Consider the following 26,955-nt stretch of genomic DNA (forward strand, 5'->3'; position numbering starts at 1 on the left):
AGACTCATATTATCCAGTTTAAAGCAGATCGTGTGGATTTATTTATCGTGTCAGAAGCAAACCAAGGGTACAAGTTGTAATGTATTCAAAAACTTAAAAGTTAAAAACTTGGCATTATTCTAAACGTCCTTTGACCAGTAGCTGTCCACTTGGAGTGCCTCTGGTGTTGCTATAAGAAGGTCCTTCATTGTGCATGGAGCAGGGCTCAGGTTGCATTATAATAGGTGGTCTATGGTTTGCTCTTCTCCACACTCGCATGTCGTGAACTCCACCTTGTAGCCCCATTTCTTAAGGTTGGCTCTGCATCTCGTGGTGCCAGAGCGCAGTCTGTTCAGCACCTTCCAAGTCGCCCAGTCTTCTGTGTGCCCAGGAGGGAGTCTCTCATCCTGTGTCGGCCACTGATTGAGGCTCTGGGTTTTAGCCTGCCACTTTTGGACTCTCGCTTGCTGAAATGTTCCTGCGAGTATCTCTGTAGATCTTAGAAAAATATTTCTAACCTGGGATTCGAATCTGGCAGCTTTCAGGTCAGCAACCCAACCTCCAAGTCACGAGGCTTTTATCCCCTAGGCCACCGGAGGCTTCTATCTGTCGGGGTGCTTTGAATGCGATTTCCTGCTTCTTGGCAGGGGGTTGGACTGGATGGCCCGTGAGGTCTCTTCCAACTCTACTATTCTATGATTCTATTATCGTGTACCCTCGGTTCACTTCTGACAGGATAAATAACGCCTTTTTCATCCCAGAGAGAGGTACTTCCGGCGGAAGCCAGTGGGCGTGGCCTAGAGGCGAGAGAACTACGGTGGCCTTCAATCAGAGCGGAATCCTCTGGTGGTGGTTTGCTTCCAATGGCGGGCGCTTCTCTCTGGCCTTGAGGCCTTCCCTCCGGCTGAAGCCTGGCGAACACCCCACAGCCGCCATGGACCCCATGTGGGCGCCTTTCTCCAACATGGGCGCCCCCATGGCCCTGCCGCCGGCCCCTTTCCCCATCATATTCCAGCCGTCAGCGCCCTTTCCCAAGCCCTTCCAGCCGCCGAAGCCTTCGCCCAAGGCCGCCCAGCCGACGGAGCCGTCTTCTCCCGAGCCCGCCCAGCCGCGCCGCCTGAGCTACGCTTCCTACGACGAGCCCCGCTACAGCCGCCTCCTGGTGGTGCCGGAGGGGAAGTACCGCTTCCTGAGGAGGCACTTCGCCTCCTTCGGCGACATCGAGGAGGTGTGGGGCCCCATCAGCGGCAGCGGCACCGCCAAGAAGAACCCCCGGGGCCCGGTCTTCGTCAAGTACGCGCGCAGTTCCCAGGCCTTGCTCGCCCTCGAGGCCTCCGTCCAGGTCCCCGGCATCTCTCAGGTGCGGCCTAGGCCTGCTCGGGAGAAGGATACAGAGCTGTAGTGTAGTGCTGGAAGTATAGGAGATGCGCCCCTGCGGAGAGCCCCCAGGGGCAGGCAGGGTGCCAGTGCATTGCGGAGTGAATGCAGCTTGACACCACTTTAAGGGGTTGCACTAGTTGGCCCATGAAGGGGAAAAGGAAAGGGCTTGAGGGTGTTTGGGAATTGTGAGAGTTAAAGTCCAAAACACCAGGTGGGTCCAAGTTTGCCCAGGACTGTGCTAATTGCTATGGCTAAAGGTAAAGGTTTCCCCTTGACATTTAGTCGTATTCGACTCTGGGAGTTGGTGCTCATCTCCACGTCTAAGCCGAAGAGCCAGCATTGTCCGTAGACACCTCATGTAGCCGGCATGACTTCATGGAGTGCACCTTCCCGCCGTAGCAGTACCTACTGATCTACTCACATTTACATGTTTTCAAACTGCTAGGTTGGCAGAAGCCAGGGCTAACGGCAGGAGCTCACCCGACTCCCTGGATTCGCATTGCCGACCTTTCAGTCATTAAGCTCAGCAGCTCAACCCCCTGCGTCACTGGAGGGCTATGCAGTCCTTATTAGAGAACAAAAACTTAGAAAATAATACAGTAGAGTCTCACTTAACCAACATAAACTGGCCGGCAGAATGTTGAATAAGCGAATATGTTGGATAATATGGAGGGATTAAGGAAAAGCCTATTAAACATCAAATTAGGTTATGATTTTATTTATTTATTTATCACATTTATATCCCGCCCTTCTCACCCGAAGGGACTCAGGGCGGCTTACAACAGTGGCAACCATTAGATGCCCATACAAATCAATATAAAACAGCACATAAAACAGTTTATTATTTATTTTGTGTCAAAAGCATTGTACAACAAATACATTTCAAATATTGGGGGGGGGGGGGGAAGAAATCACAAGCAACTAAATAGTTTTGGACCAAAAGCGGACAACAGCAACCACATTGTCTGTAGCTTTAAACAACTCCTCTTCCGTACATGAGGCAGGACATTGTGGGCAAGCATACATGTGCTGAGTTGTTTGTTCAGCTCCACAGTCACACAAGGTGGAGGATTCCTCCAGGTAGTGCCACCTTGCCAAGTTGTCTTTTGATCTGCCCAGTCCACTTCTGAGTCTGTTCAGGGTTAAAACAGTTAAAACTATTAAAATACATTGTAAATTAAAATATACGTTTCAAACATAAAATCGGATCCGTTCATCCTCATGCTTTGTCCATAGTTTGGTCCGTGTCATCTTCGCCTTTAATTTTACAAATTAAGTACCAAAACATGTTATACAACAAATCTGACAGAAAAAGTAGTTCAGTACGCAGTAATGCTATGCAGTAATTACTGTATTTACAAATTTAGCACCAAAATATCATGATGTATTGAAAACATCGACTACAAAAATGCGTTGGATAATCCAGAACGTTGGATAAGCGAATGTTGGATAAGTGAGACTCTACTGTAATAATAATAACTTTATTTGTATATCTCGCCTCCATCTCCCCAACGGGACTTAGGGCGGCTTACATGGGGACAAGCCCGATCCAATAAAAATTAAAACCAAACATAGAACTTCTCAGTAGAATCAACAACATTACACCAAGACAGTAACATAAAAACAGCATCGTCAGAAGAGCCAACAAACTCTTTAGAGCAGAATCTTCTCTTGTAGTACACGATCAAATATGATTATGCTAGGCAGTGGTTTCAGTTGTTAGACTGAATGACCTGCATTCTCTGATCTGTCAGGAAATTTGTCAGAGATTTGCTAGTTCATAAAAACAGCAGAGTTTTAGAAGTGTTTTTTTAGTGCCCAAAAAATATTATCCCATAAAAACAACTAGTTTCGTATCATGCAGTCAAGAGACAAAATGAAATAGACTTTGATGGAAATATCATATTTGGTTTACTCACACCTTTCATGTGTTCAGCATACAAAAAATTATTAGTCCAATTTCAAATATCTTTGAGATGGTTCCCTATGTCAGCCGGTCAGGGCATTCCTCATGTAACAAAATGGTTATCATTAGGTCACATAGTCAAAAAGAGAGAGAGATCATGTGGTCTGTAGCCCCTTTTATAACTTCTCAGAAACCATAGAGTAAGGGAAGCTGTATACCAGAACATACATACAGGAAACAATAAGCAACAAGTTCATAGAATAACAAATTGTTAGAGAAGACTTGATAAAGGTTGTAATTTCCAACAGTCCAGGGATTTGTCCTTTGGTAGAGATGGCTAAATAAAGACATTGCAAAACGGTTACTCCCACGATTGCATGGCACCACGCTCTGACAGTTCAAGAAGTGTCAAGCTGCATGACGGGTCAGACTCAAGACCCACCCTGAATCCGGGCTGCCCTACCATATGTGGCCGTCCTGGTGCTGGGCTACCACTTCTGCATTTCTCGTCATTAGACATCATGACTAGAGCCGATGGGGGTACTGGTCCATTATCTGGGTGGAGGCCACCAGGATGCTAGTGAGATAAGAGTTGTCCCATTTATGGGAGTGGAGGGTGGGTTGTAGGAGGAAAACCATTTCCTGGTTTTTCTGTCATTTCTCCCGCCCATGTCCCCATCATGGAAACAACGCTCCTTTATGATATGGGAAACGGGGGGGATAGCCAGCGAAAATGGGGGAAATAGTTTTCTTCCTTCCACTCCACTCCACCTCCATAAATGGGACAATCCTCTCTCTAGCACCCTAGTTGTGATGCAGAAACATCAGGAATTTTGTTCAGTTTAAATCAGAAGAGGGGAGTTTGAACTAAGATAACAAGGATGGCTGGCTCTAAAATGTCCTTTAACCTTTTCCCCACCTCAGAGGCACGACTGCTGTTGGGTTGCAATTCCCTTTATCTGCAGTCCGCATGGTGGGTAATCAGAAATATTGGGAGCTGTTGTTCAATAACATCTGGAAGGCCAAACTGGATAAAAACTGAAGAGCACCAACTACGGTGTAAAAAAAGTATACAGGCAGTCCCCAAGTTACAAACAAGATCTGTTCTGTAGATTTTTTCTTAAGATGAATTTATTTGTAAGTCAGAACAGGTATATTCTTTAAGTGAAACTTCAGCCATATATAGGTATATATCTATATATATAAAAGGGTAATGAAATTTCGGCCTAGGACAAAACAACAAAACTACACATCCCAGAAACACTAAACTTGGCAGCACAACCCCTCATCCATGCCTCTACGTTCATACAACAAAAATAAAATAAAAATAAAATCCTAATTAGAGGGAGAGGAATAATTGTTTTTATCCAGTTGCTGCCAGTTAGAAGGCTACACTCCGCCCACTTGATCTCCTAGCAACCCACTCAGCCCAGGGGACAGGCAGAGTTAGGCCTCACTTAGGCCTCTTCCACACTGATTTGAACTGGATTATATGGCAGTGTAAAAGGGGCCCCTGATGGCACAGTGTGTTAAAGCACTAAGCTGCTGAACTTGCAGACCAAAAGGTCCCAGGTTCAAATCCTGGGAGCGGAATGAGCGCCCACTGTTAGCCCCAGCTCCTGCCAACCTAGCAGTTCGAAAACATGCCAGTGTGAGTAGATCAATAGGTACTGCTCCGGCGGGAAGGTAGCGGTGCTCCATGCAGTCATGCCAATGGCCACATGACCTTGGAGGTGTCTATGGACAACTCCGGCTCTTCGGCTTAGAAATGGAGATGAGCACCAACCCCCAGAATCAGACACGACTGGACTTAATGTCAGGGGAAAACCTTTACCCTTTACCTTAACTACCACCAATTCCTCAATACTTTATTTTCCATACCACCAGACTTCGCCACAGCAACGCGTGGCCGGGCACAGCTAGTATCTATATATATTTAAATGTAATGTTCGTTTTACTATGGAGTAAACAACAAAACCACTGAACCAAATCACACCAAATTTGGCCACTAAAGACATAGTCATCCAAAATACGTCTATCAAACCTAGAAAAATAGTCCAAATTATAGAGTATGAGGAAGACCCTTTCTCCCCCTAACTGCCAGTCAGAAAGGTAGGCCCTGCTGCCTTTAGCGTCCCCCCGTCCCCCCCCCCCCCCCGCTTACTCTAGGCCCCACCCCCTTCATATCCTAGCAACTCCCTCAGTCAAAATTACGCCCAGGGCACAGGCAGAGTGCACTTAGGCCTGATCTGCACTGCCTATAAAATACAGATTATCTGATATGAACTGGATTATATGGCAATGTAGTCTCAAGGTCCTTCCACACAGCTATATTACCCATTTATAGTCTTAACTGCTTTGAACTGGATTATCCTGAGTCCACACTGCCATATAATTCCCTTCAGTGTGGGTTTTATACAGCTGTGTAGAATGGGCCTCATATAATCAACTTCTAAGCAGATAATATAAGATTATAAATATAATATGAAAGAATTACTGTGGTATAATAATACAGAAAAATATAATTTTTAAAACCCGGACAGTAAATAAAGAGCAACACTCTGAAAGCAGGGAAATGGGGAATTCCAGAAAGGAAATATTCAGGGCCAGCTAACACTTCCCAACAAAGGATTCCCCTAGGCAGGAAGCAGCCAGGCTTTGAAGCTGGAAGACCATTAAATGCTAATCAAGGTGCCTAATTGCACCATTCATACCTGCCACACTGAGACTATTAATTGCTATTCAAATTGGCCAACCAAGGATTCCTCAAGCTAGAAAGCGGCCAGGCTTGCAAGCAGCAAAGCTATTCAGTGCTTTTCAACCTGGCCAACCAGGATTTCCCCTAGGTGAAAAATCCCCAGGCTTTGAAGCCACGAGACTACTTCATCCCATTCAACCTGACCTAGCAAGGATGCCCTATGTAGAAAGCAGCCAGGCTTTTAAGCTGCAAGACTATTCAGTGCAATTCAATCTGGCCAAACAGTGATTCCCCTACAAAGGAAGTAGCCAGGCTTCTTTGATTGCGGGTGCTACTACAACTACTCCAGAAAACAGCCAGGCTTTGAGGCTGCAAGGCTATTCACTGCTATTCCACCTGGCCAACAAATGATTCCCATAAGCCACAGCAATGCGTATCTGGGCAAAGTTAGTATATACAGTAGAGTCTCACTTATCCAACATTCATTTATCCAACGTTCTGGATTATCCAACGCAGTCTGCCTTTTAGTAGTCAATGTTTTTGTAGTCAGTGTTTTCGATACATTGCGATGTTTTGGTGCTAAATTCATAAATACAGGAATTACTAGCGTTACTGTGTATGGAACTGGCTTTTCTATCAAATTTTTTGTAAAACATGATGTTTTGGTGCTTAATTTGTAAAATCATAATGTAATTTGATGTGTAATAGACTTCTTCTTAATTCCTTCTTATCCAACATATTCGCTTATCTAACGTTCTGCCTGCCCGTTTATGTTGGATAAGCGAGACTACTGTATATATATCTTGTGAACAGACTGAACAAGGTAACTGAAAATTAATATTAAATATTTATATCAACATATTATAATGTGAATAATTTTTCTTCATGACTTCTGATATTGTGTTGCAAGTTTTGACCAAACTTGACAAAAGCTGCATATACTCCACATTGTATTCCAGATGCTCAGTACATTTGTTCAGATCTCTTTAATGCAACCTCAGTTGTCATTTGCTGCAAGTCACTGACTACCGCAGTCTCATGTGACAGAATGATTTGTCTCCTTCTGAATAATCAAATTGGAGATAAATAGCTAATAATTGTCAGATGTTCTGGATGTATAATCTTAACCATTCTCCATGCTAGCTGGGGACAATGGGAAGTGCAGTTTATACTTAGATTTGATTCCATTTATCAGAGACTTATGCGCCATGGACATGAATTATGAACTTAACTGTAAACAACTACAGATCATCCTAGCTTCCTTTTATACTGATTTAACAACTAGATTCTCCCTGAAAGCTCATGGACTTCGCTTCTCCTTCCTTAATTATGCTGAAACTATTTAGAGTAACCTGGCTGTTACTGTTATGACATTTGAGCAATACTGCTAAATCTTAACTGAGTAGTGCATCAGCGTCGGTTCCCTTCTGCTTTGCAGGCATGATTTGGGAACCAGCATTGAACCTTGCTAAATTGTCTAAATTGAAGCAATATCATTGTAGGTTATGTAATTATTATTCTTTCCAACTTAGGTATATTTGGCACAAAGCAGAGTTCCTGGAAAATCAAATGAACTGGTTGTGGATGTTCAGAAATTAACTGAAATACATATCACAGTCCTACCATCTTTTAATAAAAATCACCTGGTGAAGACATTTCAGGTACAGATGCATCATCAATCAGTGTGCTCATAATGCATTCTTAGTCAACTCGAAGAATACTAAATGTATAGAATGCCATTTTTGCAGCTAGTTGTAAACTATTAATTCATCTGATTTTAATAGATACATATATTATATATATATAGGTTTATGGAGCCATTGTTTCATGTTCCTTCATAAAGAACAAGGTTGAAGAATCTAAACATTTGGCAATCATAAAATTTTCAAAGGCATCCGAAGCTGCTTTGGCCATAGAGGAGTGCGACAAAAGTAAGAGATGATTTTCTCCCCTTTTTCTATCAGTTGTGGGATAAAATCCTGTCTTTTCATTGAAGAATTTGCATAGAAATATTCCTACAAACTTTAGATATTGCTACCTGCTCAGTGTCCCTAAATTCCATCCTTTGATAGTATTATTTTCTCAATATCACACCATGCTGTTTTGTTGTGCTACATTCTTGTCCCAGCCAATACTGTGGTTTTTAAAAAAGAAAAAGACCCTGATCCAGACAAGGAGAATTAAGTGCTCATACTGAGACATCTACATTGCCATATAAAATCCACATTATCAGAACAAGGTTATATGGCAATGTAGGAGGGCCCTAAATTTTCTATTTAAAAACTAAGACAAGCCTTTGACCTCTATCCTTTTTGGATAGAGATGCATTGATTTAGATTAGAGCCTTTAAAGTGATTTTTACCCCTCTGTATGAATGGAGTAAAACAAAAATGTCGTTTTTTAAAAAAAGCACAAGTACAAGTAGATCCAGGAAAACAAGCACAAGTGTACTTCTTTTGACATCACAGATAGGAACTGCTTATGGAACACTTAACTACTCAAAGGATGGGGAAAGAAGATGAAAACGGGAGGTTTTTAAAAATTACAATTCCTGATGTATTGGAAAGAAAACAGTTCAGGGCGATTACTTGATTCCTAACCACCTGTGAATAGAGTGGTTAAATTTAGTAAATCTTTTACACTATGTCTCCAATACCATTTGGCAGATGACAAGATTCAACAATACATCCCCACTGGAACACTTTTTGGCTTTGAGTGAGCTACAGTGTCCTTCAAACTGCTGGTGGAGCATTTTAAAACATTTCATCATATAATTGGATATTGCAGGAGTAACTTTTTAAGGCCACAGAAGCCTTATTTTGACCAAATTTCAAATTAGGAAGAATTCTGACTTTTGACTATAATACCTTCTTGTTTTGAAATAAGGGATGTATGAGCTTAAGAATGTTCTCTAGAGATCTTTAAAAAGATCAGTGAGGGGTGGATGTTGGGAAGAAAAGAGCATTTGTTTATCCCCTCAAACTTTTGAAGTATGTGTATGCAAGAGTGACAATTGGAAGCTGGAGCTCTCTAGTGTCCTGTGCGGTGGCTAGGGTGACCACAAACCTTTTTTGAGGAGTGATGGGGAAATCTGATAAATATTCAAATGTCTAATTTCACAACCTACCATTTTCTGGGCGACTACTAGATTGTCTTGTGATCCTCAGACAGTTCGTCTTAAGCAATACATTTTAGGAAACTCCTAAGACAAGCTTCAGCTTCATTGTAGTCCATAAGAATGGTTAAATGTCAGTAGTGAGAAACACATTTTTAACATTTTGAATTGCTGCTTGATTTCAGGATTTCAAGCCGTTTGGGCAGAGCCCAAACCAGATCCCCCTAAACACCCTGAGCTCAGATTTGGTGTGTATGGTACCCAGCAGGGGACAACAAAACATGAAGTCCAAGGAGCCACCTTAAATACTATATGTACGTAAAATAATTTTAAAACAAAACAAAGGTTATATTTACTGCTACGTGTATACTGGTAATTTCCACTGAAATCCTCTGATTTTCATGTAAGAATGGCTAAATTTTTTTAAATGAGATTTTTTAAAATAATGGAATGCAGATCAAAATATTAAGAAATATGTGGTGTTTTGTTTTAAATAAACTGTATAGTTTAAACTGTTTATTTTAAAATAGTGTTTAGTTTAATTCTATTTTAATATTTATACTCTTTAGTTTTAATACTGTATATTGCATTGTTTTCAGAACTGTTAGCTGTTTTGAATCTGTTAGGAAAAAGAGTGGCATAATAATAATAGATTGTCTTAAATTAAAACCCCAGGTTGAATAAGCCTGAAACTAAGCTGACAAGGTCCACTAAAGCCATGTCTCATGCAAATAATCCCAAGCAAGAATCATCAATTCATGAAGTGCATGGGAACAGTTTGAATACTTCACGTAGTTTTTTATACATACCCAAACACAAATATATATTTAGGTTGTGATCTTGTTGCACAAATCGTTCTAATATCCAAATAAGTCCTTGTCAACTGATTGTGTTGGATTTAAGCCTTCTAAAGTAAAATACGAGGCACCATACCTAATAGTCTAAAACAATTGAAATCTATATGTATAAAAATGTTATGTTCGTTTTATTTTGGAATACACAACAAAGCCACTGAACCAAATCACACCAAATTTGGCCATAAAAAACAGTCATCCAAAATATGTCTTTAAATAAAAAAACAAGAAAAATATATATTAAATAATGAAATACTTGACTGTTGACTTCAGGTAAAAACACCAGTCTGGCTAAGGTTGTTACAGAGCCCAGTAAAGTATCTGAATCCAAATCTCCTGTGAACAATACAAAACAGAAAACAACATGCAAAGAAGTACAAGAGAGCAGCGTGAATACTTTGGGTAAGTTTTAAGCCGTAATATTTGTGCCATCTGTGATCCAGAAATCCTTGTCACTTGCTAGTTTTGGATTTAGGCCTTCAAGAGAAAATTAAAATATGGGATACTGTATATAGTAGTCTTGAAACAGAGTCTAAATTGAAATTATATATTTAAAAATGAAATATGTTACTGTTGACTTTAGGTAAAACCACCAGTCTGTCTGAGATGGTTACAAAGCCCAGTGAATTATCTGAATCCAACTCTCTTATGGCCAATCCCAAATACGAGACAACAAGCAATGAAGTAGAAGTGAGCAGCTCAAATACTTTGGGTAAATTTAAACAATAGCTTTTATGTCATCTGTTATCCTGCATTTGAAATCCTTGTCACTTAATTGTCTTGCAAAGATATACCTATCATCGTTTAATTTCAACAGGATATTAACCTAATGTAGCTCAAACAAAAATTCTGAGAATTTGAAATGTTTCCATATTCCCTTTTCTTTCTTCATTGTGGCCTCTGTAAAATTGCACCTATGGTTTTCTCTGCGCCTACGCAATCAGAGGCAGAATGTTCCAGAAAGCTATTGATACAATTCGGCCGCCCCACTCTCCCTATGGAGTATATAGCCAGTGGGAGTGTTATAGTCCTGCTGGGGGGCGTGGAATTCGACCACCTAGGCTCAATACTGGTCCTGCCGTCCCAAAAGGGGCCACTCATGGGAGCACCTGCCAGTGTCAAACCCCCGGGAGACAGTCTAACAGCGTCTAGCCCACTCTTGCTGCTCTCAGAGACCTTTTCCCTTGAATTAGAGGGGCTGGACTCGAGACTCGAGCTCATTCTGGCCCAATTCGAGGAGTTGGTCCCAAGGTTCCTCGTATGAGAAGTCCTCTCGTCAATCCGGCACAAAGTGGCGCAGATTTCCTCCCCATTACAGGGAGCCGCCTTATGGAAGCCCTTACCCTCCTGACCAGAGCGGACTCTTGCACTGTTCCTCTCAGGGATAGTACTACTATTTTGGACCTCTGGCTCCATCTCACTCAAATGGCAGCCCCCACTTCTGTGGCTCCCGCTTTCACCTTTATGGCTCTTTTTGGGCCACTGCTTCAGCAGCACCCTCTAAGACTACTTTTGGGCAATTACAGCAAGGTCTAGTTTTTCTGAATTCATTTAGACCTCTTTGCTCCTCCCAGTAGTGGGTCTCAATGTTGACTGACTCTTTGGAAAGCATCTCTGAAACCGTGGATATTCCAAATGAGCCGGAATTGCCCACTCCTGTTGAAGCCAAGACCTTTTATGCCCTGATGGTGCGTATGGCAAGGGCATTGGGTTTACCCACGTCTAAAGCTCCTGCCCTGATGGATGTTCCTATCTATCTTATCTTTCCTTCGGAGCAGCAACACTCACTGGCACCTACAGTTTGCCTTCATTCCCCTTCCTTCTGCAACTATCCTGGCTACCTGACCTTGCACCATTGCCCAATCCCGCAGTTTCTAAGTGAAGACTCTCTATATTGCGTCGACCTCACCTCTGCAGAGTGGGTGGTCTGCTCGTCGAAACCTAACTCAGTGGTGGTGGACGTTACCCAACCCCATATGTCTAAGAAGCCCTTGTCAAACCCATCTGAATAGGAGGGTAAGAAGATTGACTATGGGAGGAAAGGTGCATGTTCTGGCAGGCCTATTCACTTTCTTGGCCCACTGTGGGACATATGGGGGGCCTACCAAATGTTGCTTTGGTCTAAAATTGCCCCCTACCACTATTCTTTCTTTACTGAACAAACGAGATGCTTATTTTCATATTTCCATTCGACAGGAGCATCACGGGTTTCTTTTGTTCATAATTGGGGACCAGAACTTCTCCTTTCATGTTTTGCCTTTTGGTCTCATGATGGCTCCATAGGTTTTTACCAAATGTATGGCCCCCGTCGCGGCATGGCTTTGCATCAACAGTATTACGGTTTATCAATACATCGATGATTGGTTACCGGTGGCTAAATCAAAACCCTTTCTCCTGTCTTATATTCGTTCTACTTCTTCAGTTCCTATGCCTTATCAATGAGGAGAAATCCCATCTCAACCATACCCGACAGATCCAGTTTGTCAGGGCCATACTGGATTCAGAGGGGCAAATGGCCTTGCTCCTAGCGATCACTTCTTCACGCTGAAATCTTTGGTCCTACAGGCCCTGCAGGGAATGCTGGTATCAGCCAGGCATGTCCAGAACATGTTAGGCCACATGGGCTTGACTACAGGCCTGGTTTCTCAGCTCATTTGAGTGCCTCAGGGGCAACCCCGGCATTCCTCTCTTCCTACCACAGGAAGTGTGTCAGTCTTTTCGATGGTGGACCCACTGGAGAAATGTGTGCGCAGATCTGCCCTTCAGGCCACCCAACCCCTCCAGATTTCTAAGAACAGACTCCTCTCCTCAAGGCTGGGATGCGCATTCGTAGGGCCTCACTATCCAGTGGACTTGATCCAAAGCAGAGACCTCCAGACACATAATTTATCTGGAGTTGCTAGCAGTTGAAAAAGCCCTGAAGGCTTTCGAACCATTGCTGTCAGGAATGGTGTTCAGGTCCTTATGGACAACACTATCACAAAATTCTATATTAACAAGTAGGGTGGAACTCACTCTATGCTGCTCCTGTCTCTAACCCTTTGCATGTGGGACTGGTGTATCCACAGAAGGATCTACCTTGTGGCAATACATCTTCCCGGAGAAGAGAATACACTGGCCGACCATTTGAGCAGGACATCTCAACCATCACAAGTGGTCTCTCTACCCTGATGAGGTGCAGTCCATCTTCACACTGTGAGGCAACCCGGAGATAGACTTGTCTGCAACAGAGAAAATCACCAATTGCCCATGTTCTGTGCACCCCAGCCCCAGAACAGTGCCTGGAACTCCTTAGGAGATTTGTTCCTTTTCCTTTGGAGCCATTGTTTCCTCTGCGTGTTTTCACCAATCCCCCTTCTCAGTCGGGTGGTGTCCAAACTGCAGGTGGACAATGTGGACTGTATCCTCATTGCCTCCCTGGTGGCCGTGCCAACCATGGTTCTTTCCCCTTCTTGAGATGTCTCGGGAAGAGTTGGTGCACCTCCCAAGTCACTCGGATCTCCTCACATTTCAGGAAAGCCGGGTTCTCCATCCGGATGCCCATCGCTTGAGGCTAACAGCTTGGAGAATACGACCCAGGCAGTGAGGCGAAATCCAACTGTACTCCTGTCACAATCTATCATAGATGCTGCCCAAAGAGCCTCTACCAAATGATCTTACAGACCCCATTTGAACCATTGGCTTCTATGGACATGTCCTTTCTCTCGTGGAAACAGCTGTCTTAGTCACTATTACCTCTGCACATTGTGTGAGTGAGCTCTGCGTGCTACAGGCTGGTGAGCCCTATTTACATTTCCACAATGACAAGGTATTGCTATGCACTGACATAGCTTTTCTACCCAAGGTGGCCTCCCAGTTTCACATGTCTCAAGAGATAATTTTACAGGCCTTTTTTCAGACTCCCCTCTTCTTTCTTGTATCTGTCCTTACGTCTCTTGGATGCCAGATGGGCTCTGGCCTTTTATGCACATAGAACAGCAGGCTCAGGAAGTCTCCTAGGTTGTTCTTGAAGTATCGAAAGGATGCCAGTGGTCTCCTAGTCTCTCCGCAACAACTGTCGACCTGGATCATCTTGGTGATTCACTTAGCCTACCGTTTGGCTGGTCGGGATTCACCTGGGCAGGTGAAAAGCCACTCTGCCATATCTGTGACTACCTTCGTTGCTTTTTCGAAATGTCTGTTGGGCAGCAGTTTGGTCTACTCTGCTCACCTTCGTTTCGCATTACAAGGTCGATGCTCTTTCTCGGAAAGATGTGTCTTTTGGCAGGGCAGTCCTCTTCTCTATGGTGGCATGACACCCACCAGTCAAGGTTGGTAGCTTGCTAGTTTGCCATATGTACGATTTCACGGAGACCAGGATGAAGATGTGTTTCTTCAAGTGGTCATCTGTGAAATTCACACATCCCTGCTCGTCCTCCCGTCTGTTGTCATGCATCGGTCCTTCAGGCTGCTACTTGCAGCAGAGGAACTAAGGCACTAGCCCCTTCCACTGGTTATATACTCTATGGGAAGAGTGGGCAGGGCTTCTGCCAAAATGTAGCAAGAGCTTTCAAGAAGAAACCACAAGAAAAAAAAAACAGTTACAGGTAAGCAACCATTACTTCAGGTAAAGATACCAAATGAGTTAAGCCTGCAATGAAACCTGCGGCACCCTCTGAATCCAGTTGTCCTGTGAATAATTCCAAACACAAAACAACAAGCAATGGCGTTTGTGCTGTCACACCCAAGCTGCTTTAAAAGTCTTTAGCATGAACATGTCCTAACTTTCTGTCAGCTTGGGGGATGTTGGATTGCCTTCTTACTTAAGCAAGGAACCCCACAGAATTAATGTTCACGCTATTTCTTTGAGGAAATTGTAACAATTTTATTAGCTGGTCTTGGGTATATCTCCATCCAGGTACTAGTTTGAAGTCCATACTTAAAACTTGAAGGGTAATTGATTGTTCCAGAAGCTGTTGGTAGTGCATGATTCCTGAGGAGGAAAATAGATGAAAATTTTCAATGCTTGCTGCCTCTGGTATAGGGCCCCCCTGAGGTACCCAATGCCCAAGGCATTAATTAGTTATGAGTCAATTAATTATTGGTTTTAATATTGACTTGAAATGGGTTGTCCAAGCCTGGATCTTGCTGGGACCAACTGCAGACATGTCCTGCCTCCAAGATTCCATCGTGGTACTAACTCTGATCGAAAATGGCTCCCTTACCTCAAACAAAGAGGCATAGTCAACTTACTGATACAAAATGCCTCCCTTTTCCTCAGGCAACTTACAAATACAAACAGGAAGAGATTTTTTAAACTCCACCCTAGTAAAACTAACATAAAAATGGCTACTCTCAAGCTATGGGTGAGTCAGTCTAACAAAAGGAGTTGGAACTTACATAGTCTATTAAAAGGAACTGGAACTTGAATACTTTCGGTAAGTTTTAAGCAGTAATTTTTGTGTGATCTGCAAATCCTTGTCACTTGCTAGTCTTGGATTTAGGCCTTCAAGAGAAAATTCAGATATGGGGTACTATGGATAGTAGTCTTAAATCAGAGTCTGAATTGAAATTATATATTTAAAAATAATGATATATGTGATCTTAGGTAAAAGCACCAGAATTACTGAGCCCAGTAAATTGTCTGAATCCAACTCTCCTATTGCCAATCCCAAACACAAAACAACAAGCAACGAAGTAGAAGTGAGCAGCTCAAATACTTTGGGTAAGTTTCTAAGCAGTAGTTTTTATGTCGTCTGTTATCTTGCATTTGGAATCCTTGTCACGTAATAGTCTTGCAAAGATATGCCTATCATCTTTTAATCACAACAAGATAATAGCCTAAAATAGCCTAAACATAAAAATTTTGGGAATTTGAATTGTTGCCATATTTACTCTTGTTTCAGGTAAAGATACCAAAAGGGTTAAGCCTGCAATGAAACCTGTGGCATCCTCTGAATCCAAATTTCCTGTGAACAATCCCAAACACAAAACAACAAACAATGAAGTAGAAGTGAGCAGCTCAAATACTTTGGGTAAGTTTTAAGCAGTGATTTTATGTCACCTGTTATCCTGCATTTGAAGTACTCTGATAACCTCAAGATTGGACTTTTGCCAAGAATTTAAAATGTTGCCATATTGATACTTGCTTCAGATAAACATACCAAATGGAATCAGAAACCTACTGCTCCTTCTGTGATCTGCACTGAAAAGAAAACAGTAACATCTGAAATGCAATGGAGCAACTTGATCCCTGTAGGTATGTAGTAGGCTCTTAAGGGTGACATTCTAGTACACTTATAATAGTAATGTCTAATGAAATTATTCTCATGTCTTTGACTAAAAGAGATTCAGACATGAATTGTGTAGTAGAATGAAGGCATGCATGTTTTGATGTTATTTTTAACTGTATACCATTTATCTCTGGGCTTCAGTTTCCAGGACCACTTTGAATGTGCCTGTGAACAGGACTGAATCTAAACCTGGTGGTACAGGACAGAATACCATCACCCATAGAATCTCAAGCAGCAATTTGATTATTTTAGGTATGTAGTCCCAAATATATATCCTAGAATCCTAGTACACATGTGATGTAAATGTTCATTGGCACCATCTTGCTTCGCTTTAAGAGGTTGTACGGAGATTCCTATAGAAGGTAGTATATGAATCTTCTTCCTATTGTGCATCGTTGGTCAAACAGATCAATTTGCGGGATATAGCAGTGACTCCTAATGGCTGAAAAGGGATGGTTGGAGAAAGACCAAGAGTGGGTTTTGTAAACACACTTGTAAGCTTAGTCCTGATAATGATGATGTCAGTTTGTACAGAGCGCACTGGTTCTGATCTTGGATTAGATTACTGTTTTTAGGAGGTATCACTGGAATATTTTGCAAGAGTCCATAGCATCTTAGACTTTGAGGTCTCATAGGGTTCTCTTACTGTGTTTTAACTGTTGTCTGAGGTATTTAATATGCATATGTTTTAATATATGCTTTTAAGGTTGCATTCTAACTACTTTTAATATGTGATTTTATAGATTTATTTAATTATGTTGTGTCCCACTCGAGCTGAAAGCAGAGGTGGGTAATAAATAAGATTGTGATGATGATGAAATTGCACATTGAAATCATGGTAGGAGGGCTGGAATGAACTGCCACCTGTGTGCTAATGACATACCAATTGATTTAGTTTGGATTCAAATGAATCTGTCAGTCTATTGAATTGTTAACTGGCTCCAATAATGGGATAAATGGAGGCTGGCAAATAAAGCCATTTTGGACAACTTAATTCTTGTCATTTGTGGATGCTTCTTCCAATGGATTTTCTGGAGAAGATGGGGCTTTGCTTTTCCTAAAAGACCAGGAATACTTCTGGAGAAGTATCTCTTCTTGGATATACTTCTGTAGTTTTAAAAGGCTTAAGTGACCTTTGTGGTGTGGAGTACCTTTCACCAGATTATAGTTAGTATTTGGTTATAATCCTATCTAGCCAGATAGCCTCCTTCTGGGACAAGTGTAATGCATTGTATGTTGTTGTATACATGCTTCTTTTCATGATAATCAGAAAATCCAACTGATGCAAAAGAATTTTAACCAAGGTTACCATTATGGCTTCATGACGGTTGTCCTTTCTTGCCTTTTTTTTTCTTTTTTGTGTGTGGCTACAATGGCCCTCTCCCTGCTATTCTTCTGGTAGCAGGCTAAAACTTTTTTTTAATTTAGGTAAGCTTTTAAAGGAGAAGATTTTTAAGATCACATCAGGGGATGCTGTGGTTTTTGCTGTGCATGGGTTTTTAATTGGTTTTGAGTATTTTGTTTTTAATACTGTTCATGTTTAATTCCATTTTTATGTTTCTATATGTTTAGGTTTTAATTGTATTGACATGGCTTTATTGTGAGCTGCTTTGAGACTCTTTTTTTTAAGAGAAAAAGTGGGATACAAATGAAAATAATAAAGAAAGAAATAAGTTAATTTATTTACCTAATTCAGAATATTACATTTGACTTATAAATCACTGCACCTTTGGCCAACAAGATGTTTCTTCTAATATTTAGCTTATGCATGCCTTATGATTATTTACAGAAGCCCCTGGTCTGAGGTTTGTAGGATGGCAACAAGGGAGAGGCTTTCTCATTAGAATCCCCCTTCTCTCTTCTGGAAAGCTTTCCCTAACAATGTTCCCCCCCCCCCCCCCCCAAATACCTACAATGACTTCTTTTTAATGCCATGCTGAGATGTTTCTTGGGGATTGATTATACCATATTTCTTTGATTCTAAGATGCCGTCGACTGTAGGATGCACACTACGTAATTTAAGTACCATCAACAGAAAAAAAGCTTTATCTGTGTATATAAAAAACACCCATGATTCTAAGACACATCCCATTTTAGAGATGTATATATGGGGTGAAAAGCGTGTCTTAGAATCTAAGAAATACAGTATATATTCTACCACACATTGATTTGGTATGTAGAAGTTCATTTCATTTGCTTATTACACAGCCCAACACATTTTTTTCTTGGTAACTTGGTTTTAGACCTGTTCTTTGTGTTATTTGGGGCACTGATTCAGAAAGTTGCATTGGCTAGTTTCTTAGATATGGTTTGTTGGAAATAGCAACCTCTCAAGCCTCTCACTATTTGATTTATTAATGTATATATTTGCTAACGTGTATTCTATGTGTATGTTGATTTGCCAGTTTGTACCTCTTTGGTATGGGAGGAGCTATAGACATGTGATTGTACAGAGCATGTTCAGATTCAGGACTCCATTTTGTATTTGGTCTTGCATCGGACCTCAGTGGAGGTGGATGCATGTATGTGTTTGGTCTTCAATGAAAGCAGGTTGCTGTTTGGACTTCAATATAGGAGGTATGCTTATGGAGTTCAGTGAGTACAAGTATACTTAAAGACTATGAACTATTGATTAAGAATAATACCCTGTGACAGAGAGAAGAACTACATCCTATCTGTAACTGAAATAAGAAATGTGCCTGTATGGTGAATTAATACAAGATGTTTATGAGTAAACATGATATGTTATTTTTCAAAGAAGACTCTTTTTATCTCTGAATGCGTATTTTAAACTAAGGTTTCGAGGGAGTGTATATCTTTTGGGCAACTTCAACTGCAAAGAAACAATCATCCTCTGCTAACCAAATATATTTTTGTAGTGGCATGTCTCTATCCTTGGGAGTTTGAAGACATGGTTCTTCAGTTTAACAGCTGAGTTACCTGTGTGCCTTTACATGAATGCTTGTGAATACCACTTGATCAAAGAGTTGATTTCTAACAAGGTCATGCTTTTCTTGACTAGTGGTTTTCAAAAGGCGGTCTGCACATATTCATGGAGATTCACATTTGCCAAAATGATGTGTGCCCAGAGACTGGGTGCAGTTATTTTCCGAAAGGTTATGAATTTGCAACATGGTTATTGTGGTTTTCTGGGGGCAAGCAGATGAAGACTGACTGGTGCCATTTTTGCAATCAGCAGGTTAAATATACCCAGAAACAGCACTAACATTTGAGACACCAAAATGTGTGTTGGCCAGTGTCATTTATTGGCTTGTTTAAATATTGTTATGCAACACAAACCAATCAAATGTGGTTGTTAGAAGATCAGCCTTCCTACTGTCCTTTTCTCTCAGCTGCCTTATACATTTTGATACTTGCAACTCAAACGACAGAAAGCCTTTTTCTTAGTACATTCAGCTGATAAGGCAGCATTCCTATCTTGGGATTTGGTTGCACAGGTTTATGAAACTTGTTATTAATGTTGTGCTACTTTAAATTTGCCAAGATCCCTGAGGCTAGCATAAGGATATTGAGGTTACTGTTTGCTTGTATGTCCTTTCTCCCACTATTTTGCTGTACTTGTTTGGTTATACACATAAGCTTATATAGGGTGATTATATTTTTGCACTTTTTAAATCTAACTTTATATTGGATACAAAATTAGTGTTAAATAAACATAATTAACTAACATGTAACAAACATTGGTCTATTAGGTTCCGAACCTGGGTCATCTGTAGATAGCTCCACCAGAAGTAAGATAGAACAGAAAAGAAGCAGAACATGTAGAAGCAACTTAATCACTTTAGGTATGTAGCACACTCTTCTGATAAGCATTTATGTGCTCCCAGTGCATATGTGATGGTAGTTTCTATTGAAGTTTTTGGGTCATGCTTCCTTCATTTTAAAGATGTTATTTGGCCATTAAGATACACAATAATCCACCAAATCAAATGCAAGTTTAATCTTGGTCTGTTTATCTTCTAGCTTCAGTTGACAACACCACTTCATCTGAGCCCGCAGCCAGGGCACCCGAATCTAGTGTAAACTACCGGGTGAATCACACAGAAGAGAAGATAAACTTCACCAGTGCAGAGGAAAACAACTTGATTGCATTAGGTATACAGTGTACTTTTATTATATTTTACCTTAAGTACCCATCAATGCCCAGGTTCACTATTTTGTTGTACTATTTATTAGAAATAGTCATTGCTGAAGGCTTTCATGACCAGAATTAGTAGGTTGCTGTGAGTTTTTTGGGTGGTATGGCCAAGTTTCTACAGCATTCTCTCCTAACGTTTTGCCTGTATCTGTGGCTGGTGTTTTTGGAACCTCTGAAGGTGCCAGCCACAGATGCAGGCAAAATGTTAGGAAAGAATGCTGGTGGAACATGGCCATACAGCCTGAAAAACTCACAGCAACCCAGGAATAGATATTGTTTGTTTTTGGAGTTCATGAATGGAAATACATAAAAATGTGGGTAAACTGCCACTCCCATCATCATCTGTCATTGACCCCAAACCCTTCCATTTAAACTTGGTCATGTTGGGAGGGTGTGCCAGGTTTGGTCCAGATCCAACAGAAGTGGAAGTCAGAATGCGATTTCCTGCTTCTTGGCCGGGAGTTGGACTGAATGGCCCATGAGGTCTCTTCCAACTTTATTATTCTATGATTCTATGACAGCTCTCTGCATGTGCAAGCCATCATGGAAAATACACGCAAACATAGATTCATACATACATATACATTTAACTTTTATTTATATGGATGGATGGATGGATGGATGGATGGATGGATAGATATTTCCATGAATCATGTATGGAGTGCACACAAAGCCCATCCTTCTGTACTGGCTTGATCGCATCCTTTGTGATTGATGAGTTTTAAGACAGTGGCAAAAAGACCATGTAATAGATAACCATTCCATACTCTTGTGGGAGTCTGTTACCAAAAGCCATGATGCTACCCGGAGGACCTTTGCTTCATAGTGCAGAAGAAAAGGACCCATGAAAGCAAATGTTCAGGTCATGTTGATTTATCCAGGCCTAGTTACCACAAAATTCTGAAAAAGCCACTACGGGAGACTTACTTGAGAAGGTACTCCATTTCCAAATATATCCACTTCCTGTGGCCACTTAGAGTTCACAGACATCCTGCTTGGAACTCCTGCAGAATATTAAGGGGCCTGACCAACTCATTTTTTTCAGCCATATGAAACAGGTGTGGTTCCTACTCCTATCTTTTAAGACATGAATTGACAGTCCTTGCCACATGTTGGCGAATCTAGATTCTGTTTAGGCTTCTGTCATCACTTTCTGGCTAGCGGAATGCACAATTCATGATGTTGGTTAAACCAGGCAGGACAAGTTAACATCGGCACTCCACTTTCAGAGATAACACAAGCATATGCTATCACTTTAGGGGGAAAACACATAAATGTACTGATGCCTGCACACTTAAGCTTCTTTGCGTTACATTACGTCATATATAAAATTCATTAGGATGTTCCACTTCCATAAGGACTGAATTTTTATCTCTGCGGTTCTTTAACAGGCTTTTTAATGGTTAGCAGATACATGTCATGACATATTAGCATCTTAAACAGTGAAATTTAGCCATATATCCATTATCACCTTACCATAATGTGTGTTTTGACAATATACATGTAGGAATGTTTGGTGTCGATGTCAAACAAGGTGCAGTGTAACCAGTGCAATTTGACCTTGTGGTAGAAAACAAGAGAATAACTCCGAATGCTCTTATCAAACAGGAAGAACAAATCCCATCTTGGGATAGAAAAGGAGATGGGCAAAAAAAGATTACCTAAAGCTCAATAGCTAAGCCCCTAAAAGCTCTCGTATGGATATAAGCCTTTCTTGAAGCAGGAACCATAAAGAAATACAAAGGAGATGAAGGGGCAAGGATGTAAAAGATGTAAAAATACTCCTCTTAATCCAAAGTAAAAAGCAGGAGGCCCCTTTTCTGTGAAGAGGGTGAGGAAAAACACCACAAAAGTTGGATCTTCAAACTGCAAAAGAACTATTTATTGCGTGGCCATAGCAATGAGACAAAAACATGCATACATGCAATCAAGGGATTTGTCCCAATTTCCAAAATGGTTGCAAGGTTTTTATCACCTCACAGAAGTTAGCAAGCATATCCTTATTGGCTTACAAAGATAATTTACCCCATTTGTCTAATGTTGTCTACGTCACAAGCATCTTAACCATCATGCAATCCCATTGGTTTTCTATGCTGTAACAACATGTAATTCTTTAGACAATGGTGCTTTCATGTTATTGACCCTGACTTGTTACAAGTATATGCTCGAAATCGTATACTTGATGTATTGTTATTATTTGAAAGTAACTTCTTTTCTCTGGAACAACTCTTTTCCCAAACATCAGCATTTTCTCTCAAGTGCAGGCCTTCCTCAAACATAGGCCTTTTGCAACTTTTTAAACCCACGTCTCCCTCAGAATAATTAACTTTTAGAAGAATGGGGAAGTGACTTCTGCAGGAAGTAAGGAAATAAGTAAAAAGGTTTAGCACATAGATAAAAGAAAGAAACAAAGATGCAAAACTGGAGGGCAGTCATGCTTTCTAGAATTCGTTCCCTTTATACAAGTGAAGTCTCTTTGCTTCCAGCAATTCAGGCATTTCATAAAGACTTTCACATGTCTAGAACACTTGTTACCTGTATCATATCTATAACTAGCAAAGAATACAGTCTCATCTGTTGAAGCACTATACATATTTGCAAAGATCTTTGGTCTTTGTTTACATTTGAACACATAACTTCTTCTACTTCTTCTAGACCTCTTCAACCTGTGACCCTCCAGCTGTTTGAGCCTCCAACTCCCAGAAGCTCTAGCCAGCTGGTTGAGTTGGGAGTCCACACTGGAGTATCACAGGTTGAAGAGACTTGTTTTAAAGGTGATTGCATGTCACATTTGCTAACACTCACAGTGTGAGATTATTCTTCATTATGGTGTCTGTGAAATTGCACATATGGGTCTTCTGTGCACATGCACAGCTTTTTGAAACCTTCTAGATCTCTCAGAACCATTTTGGTGGTAGCTCCACCCAGTCACCCAACACTGCTAAATTAATCATCAGAGCTGCCCAGAAAGCTTCCACCAAGCAAGCTCACCAGTACAAGTGGTCCCGCCTTTTTGCGTTTCTTAGACCGGCTGGTCCCGACCCTATCAGGGCTCCAACTCTGACAGTTCTGGACTTCTCAGGCACCTCTCAAGTTTGGGTCTCTCCTTGTCATCTATCAAATGCTGCTTAGCAGCAATATCTTGATACCGAAGGAAGATAGAACATCAATATTGCTTCTCCTGTGCACTGATTCAGCTATTCCTCAAGGGGGACAAAAACATGTACCCCCGATATTCCCTCCTGCCGCCTCTCATCTGGAGCCTGGAATTGGTACTGTCCCATCTTTCTGAGCCACCAGTTGAACCAATGGCCTTGAACAACCTCACTTACCTTTCCTCGAAAACCTCATTTCTGTGGCAGTCACATCGGCTAGACGTGCTAGTGAACTTTGCACATCGCAGGCGGATCCCCCTTACCTGCAATTCCATAAGGACAAAGCGGTTCTCCAGATGGATGTAACCTTCCTTCCAAAGGTGGTCACCCATTTCCACATGTCCTAAGACATATTGCCTGCGCTCTTCCATAATCCAACGTCACCCTTGGAGGTTGTTCTCCACTTGCTGGATGTCAGGAGGGCCTTAGCCTTCTATGTCCATAGAATGGCCCCTCAGAAAATCTCCAAAGTTCCTCAAGTACCGCCTGGATGCCTTGGGCTTTCCAGTCTACTCCCAAAGACTTGCGTAATTGATAGTTTTGACAATTTGTCCAGCTGGCAGACTGAGATCCTTCATAGCAGTCCAAGGCTCACTCTGCTAGAGCAGTAGCCACTTCATAGGCCTTCCTGCTCGGTATTCCCATTGAAGACATTTGCTGGGCTGCAACATGGGCTGCGCCACTCACCTTTGCTGCCCACTACAAATTGGTCTCACCATCTCAAACCCCAACATAAAGCTGTGACGACCTCATTTGAGATTGCAAACCACAGGAAGTTTTCATTTAGAAGTTTTTTCATTGTGGTGTCGCACGTATGGGTCTTTTGCACACGCGAACGGCTTTTCAGAACCTTCTAGATGTCTCTGGTAGAAACATTTTGACGGTAGTCGCACTCCACCCACTCCCCTTACAGTATAAATAGCTGTGGGCAGGGAGCGAACCTCTGTTTCTTTTTCTGCCGCTACTAGCAGCTTAGAAACCTCGTGTATCTCTCTCTCGTTCACTCTTTTTTCTAACGACTTTGGCTCGCATTTGACTGCTTCTCTTCGGCATGACTTGGACCTCCTTTGATTATGTTCTTGAATCTCCCTACTGCCTTACCAGTTTGACTCAGACTTTCACTTGACCTTGCGATTGGATCACCCATTCAGGCTAGTCTTACCTAATCATTATGTCCTCCACCTCCTTTTTTTTGGTAGCAGCTCTCCAGACCAGAAGAGGGGGTTGTCCTGTGCATGGAAGAGTACCTAAAGTCTATTTTGCATAGTCCTACTTATTTTGACTAAGAATTGTAACCTATCCAATGTGTCACGGTAAATTTCAATGTTCCCTTTGTCTGTTTGGTTTAGGTTATAGTGCCAATGAAGTTCAGCAAGTTTTTAAGCCACCAGAACACTATGGATATGAATATTATGTGGGTGGTACAGATTACAGTGCCGCTTTGTCTGAACCTTCAATGCACCCACCTGGAACTAATTTGCACTCCTACTATTATACAAGTGGTGTAGAACAGCAGGCAGATGACCACAGTGTAAAAGAGAGCAACTTGATGTCTTCAGGTAGGCAGTTCATTGTTATGCTTAAAGATGCTTCTAACAGATAAAACTTAGACATTTGTCTTTTAAAAAGTTTATTTATTTATTGTATCAGAAGCAAACCGAGGGTACAGTTGTAATGTATTCAAAAACGCAAACAGTTAAAAACTGAAAAAAATGATAAGGTGATTCAATGCATTTATATAATGAGTTTTAAATCCTAGATCAGGAGTCCCCAAACAAAGGCCTGTGGGCAGGATGTGGCCCTCCAAGGTCACTTACCTGGCCCTTGCTCTAAATTTTAGACTTAGGGCTGCCTCAAGTATGAAATGGCTTGAAGGCACACAACAACAAAAATCTTAATTAGCGTGACTATCTCAGCATCCAAAAGCAGGCCCACATTTCCCATTGAAATAGTGTTAAGTTTATGTTGCTTAAAATTGTTCTTCATTTCTCTTTTTATGAACCGGCGTGAACTCTGAGGTTCACCAGGGAGGCTCTCCTCGTGGTCCCACAGCCTTCACAAGTACGATTGGTGGGGATGAGGGACGGGGCCTTCTCAGTAGTGGCCCCCCAGCTCTAGAACGCCCTCCTGAGGGAAATTAAGCTAGCCCCCACCCTCCAATGTTTTTGGTCCAACCTAAAAACTTGGCCCTTTAACCAAGCTTTCCAATAGGTATAGAGTCCAAAAGGTTAAAATTGTAGACCCACTGGTTTTTTCATTGAAAGCACTTTATATGACCGGTTGGTTGTTATTCATTTTATGTCTATAATTACCATAACATTTTATGATGTGTATTTTAGGGTTGATTGATTGTACTGTGGTATTGTTTTATGTATTGATGGTGTGAATTATGTTTTCCTTTGATACTGATGTATCTGTATTTAGTGCACCGAATGCCTGAGTGCTTTGTAACCCCCCCCCCCCCCCGAGTCCCATTTGAGAAAGGGTGGAGGGGTAGAAATAAAGATTTATTATTATAAATCTTCTCAGTAGTGGGGAGCCACTACTGAGAAGGCCTCCCTCATCCCCACCAATCGTACTTGTGAAGGCTGTGGGACCACGAGAAGGGCTTCCCCGGTGAACCTCAGAGATCACACCAGTTCATAAAAAGAGAAATGAAGAACAATGTTAAGCAACATAAACTTAACAATATTTCAATGGGAAATGTGGGCCTGCTTTTGAATGCTGAGATAGTCACGCTAATTAAGATTTTTGTTGTGTGCCTTCAAGCCATTTCAGACTTGAGGCGACCCTAAGTCTAAAATTTAGAGCAAGGGCCAGGTAAGTGACCTCGGAGGGCCACATCCCGCCCACAGGCCTTTGTTTGGGGACTCCTGGTCTAGGATTTAAAACTCATTATATAAATGCATTCTTATTATTATTATTATTATTAATAATAATAATAATAATAATAATAATCTTTCATGTTTTTTGCACTACAAATAAGGTAATGTGCAGTGTTCAGTGTTCATGACCTGTTTAGATTATAGTCCCCCCCCCCCCCCCCCCCGAACAATCTGAGACTGAACTGGCCCTCTGCATAAAAAGTTTGAGGACCCCTCTCTTAAGCTGTCAATTTGTTGGGTCAAGATAGTGTATTGAGCTTGTGTTAAAGCAATCTGAATACCACGATTACTAAGTAGGTATTACAGGTTATGATACAACATTGTGAGTGCAACATATCACCTGAAATTGATGTATGTCGTTGCATAGCTGTGGCTATGTTGAACTCTGTGGTTTTCACTGATGTGGCATTGGGGACTGTATGGTGTGTGTGTGTGTGTGTGGAGGGATGGGTGTGTTGTTTTGTGGTGTGTATGGGGGAAGGCATGTAATTTTGTTGTGCAATAGCACAATGACAAAGACAGTTATTCTAATGTCCCGTGCAGTGGTTCTCA

The 26,955-nt window shown here is 41.5% G+C and overlaps 1 protein-coding gene across 6 annotated transcripts in view; it reads left to right on the forward strand.

Moving 5' to 3' along the window:
* Positions 1-763: 763 nt before the first annotated feature.
* LOC100561460 (uncharacterized) overlaps positions 764-26,955 on the forward strand; it is a 54,956-nt gene continuing 28,764 nt past the window's right edge. For 4 of the 6 annotated variants that reach the window (XM_062962881.1, XM_062962871.1, XM_062962860.1 and 1 more), the window contains exons 1-13: positions 766-1,339; positions 7,496-7,624; positions 7,771-7,894; positions 9,264-9,392; positions 10,206-10,334; positions 10,516-10,644; positions 15,520-15,636; positions 15,818-15,946; positions 16,066-16,170; positions 16,346-16,456; positions 19,918-20,010; positions 20,189-20,320; positions 24,868-25,071. In XM_062962881.1, coding sequence (XP_062818951.1) covers positions 914-1,339; positions 7,496-7,624; positions 7,771-7,894; positions 9,264-9,392; positions 10,206-10,334; positions 10,516-10,644; positions 15,520-15,636; positions 15,818-15,946; positions 16,066-16,170; positions 16,346-16,456; positions 19,918-20,010; positions 20,189-20,320; positions 24,868-25,071 — 1,957 coding nt within the window. In that variant the 5' untranslated portion in view covers positions 766-913. Of the gene's footprint in view, positions 1,340-7,495; positions 7,625-7,770; positions 7,895-9,263; positions 9,393-10,205; positions 10,335-10,515; positions 10,645-15,519; positions 15,637-15,817; positions 15,947-16,065; positions 16,171-16,345; positions 16,457-19,917; positions 20,011-20,188; positions 20,321-24,867; positions 25,072-26,955 lie in introns of all 6 variants that reach the window. The other 2 variants (XM_062962894.1, XM_062962890.1) reach the window with 2 other exon arrangements.

The sequence above is a fragment of the Anolis carolinensis genome, chromosome 1, assembly GCF_035594765.1.
Source record: "Anolis carolinensis isolate JA03-04 chromosome 1, rAnoCar3.1.pri, whole genome shotgun sequence".
Taxonomy (NCBI): Eukaryota; Metazoa; Chordata; class Lepidosauria; order Squamata; family Dactyloidae; genus Anolis; species Anolis carolinensis.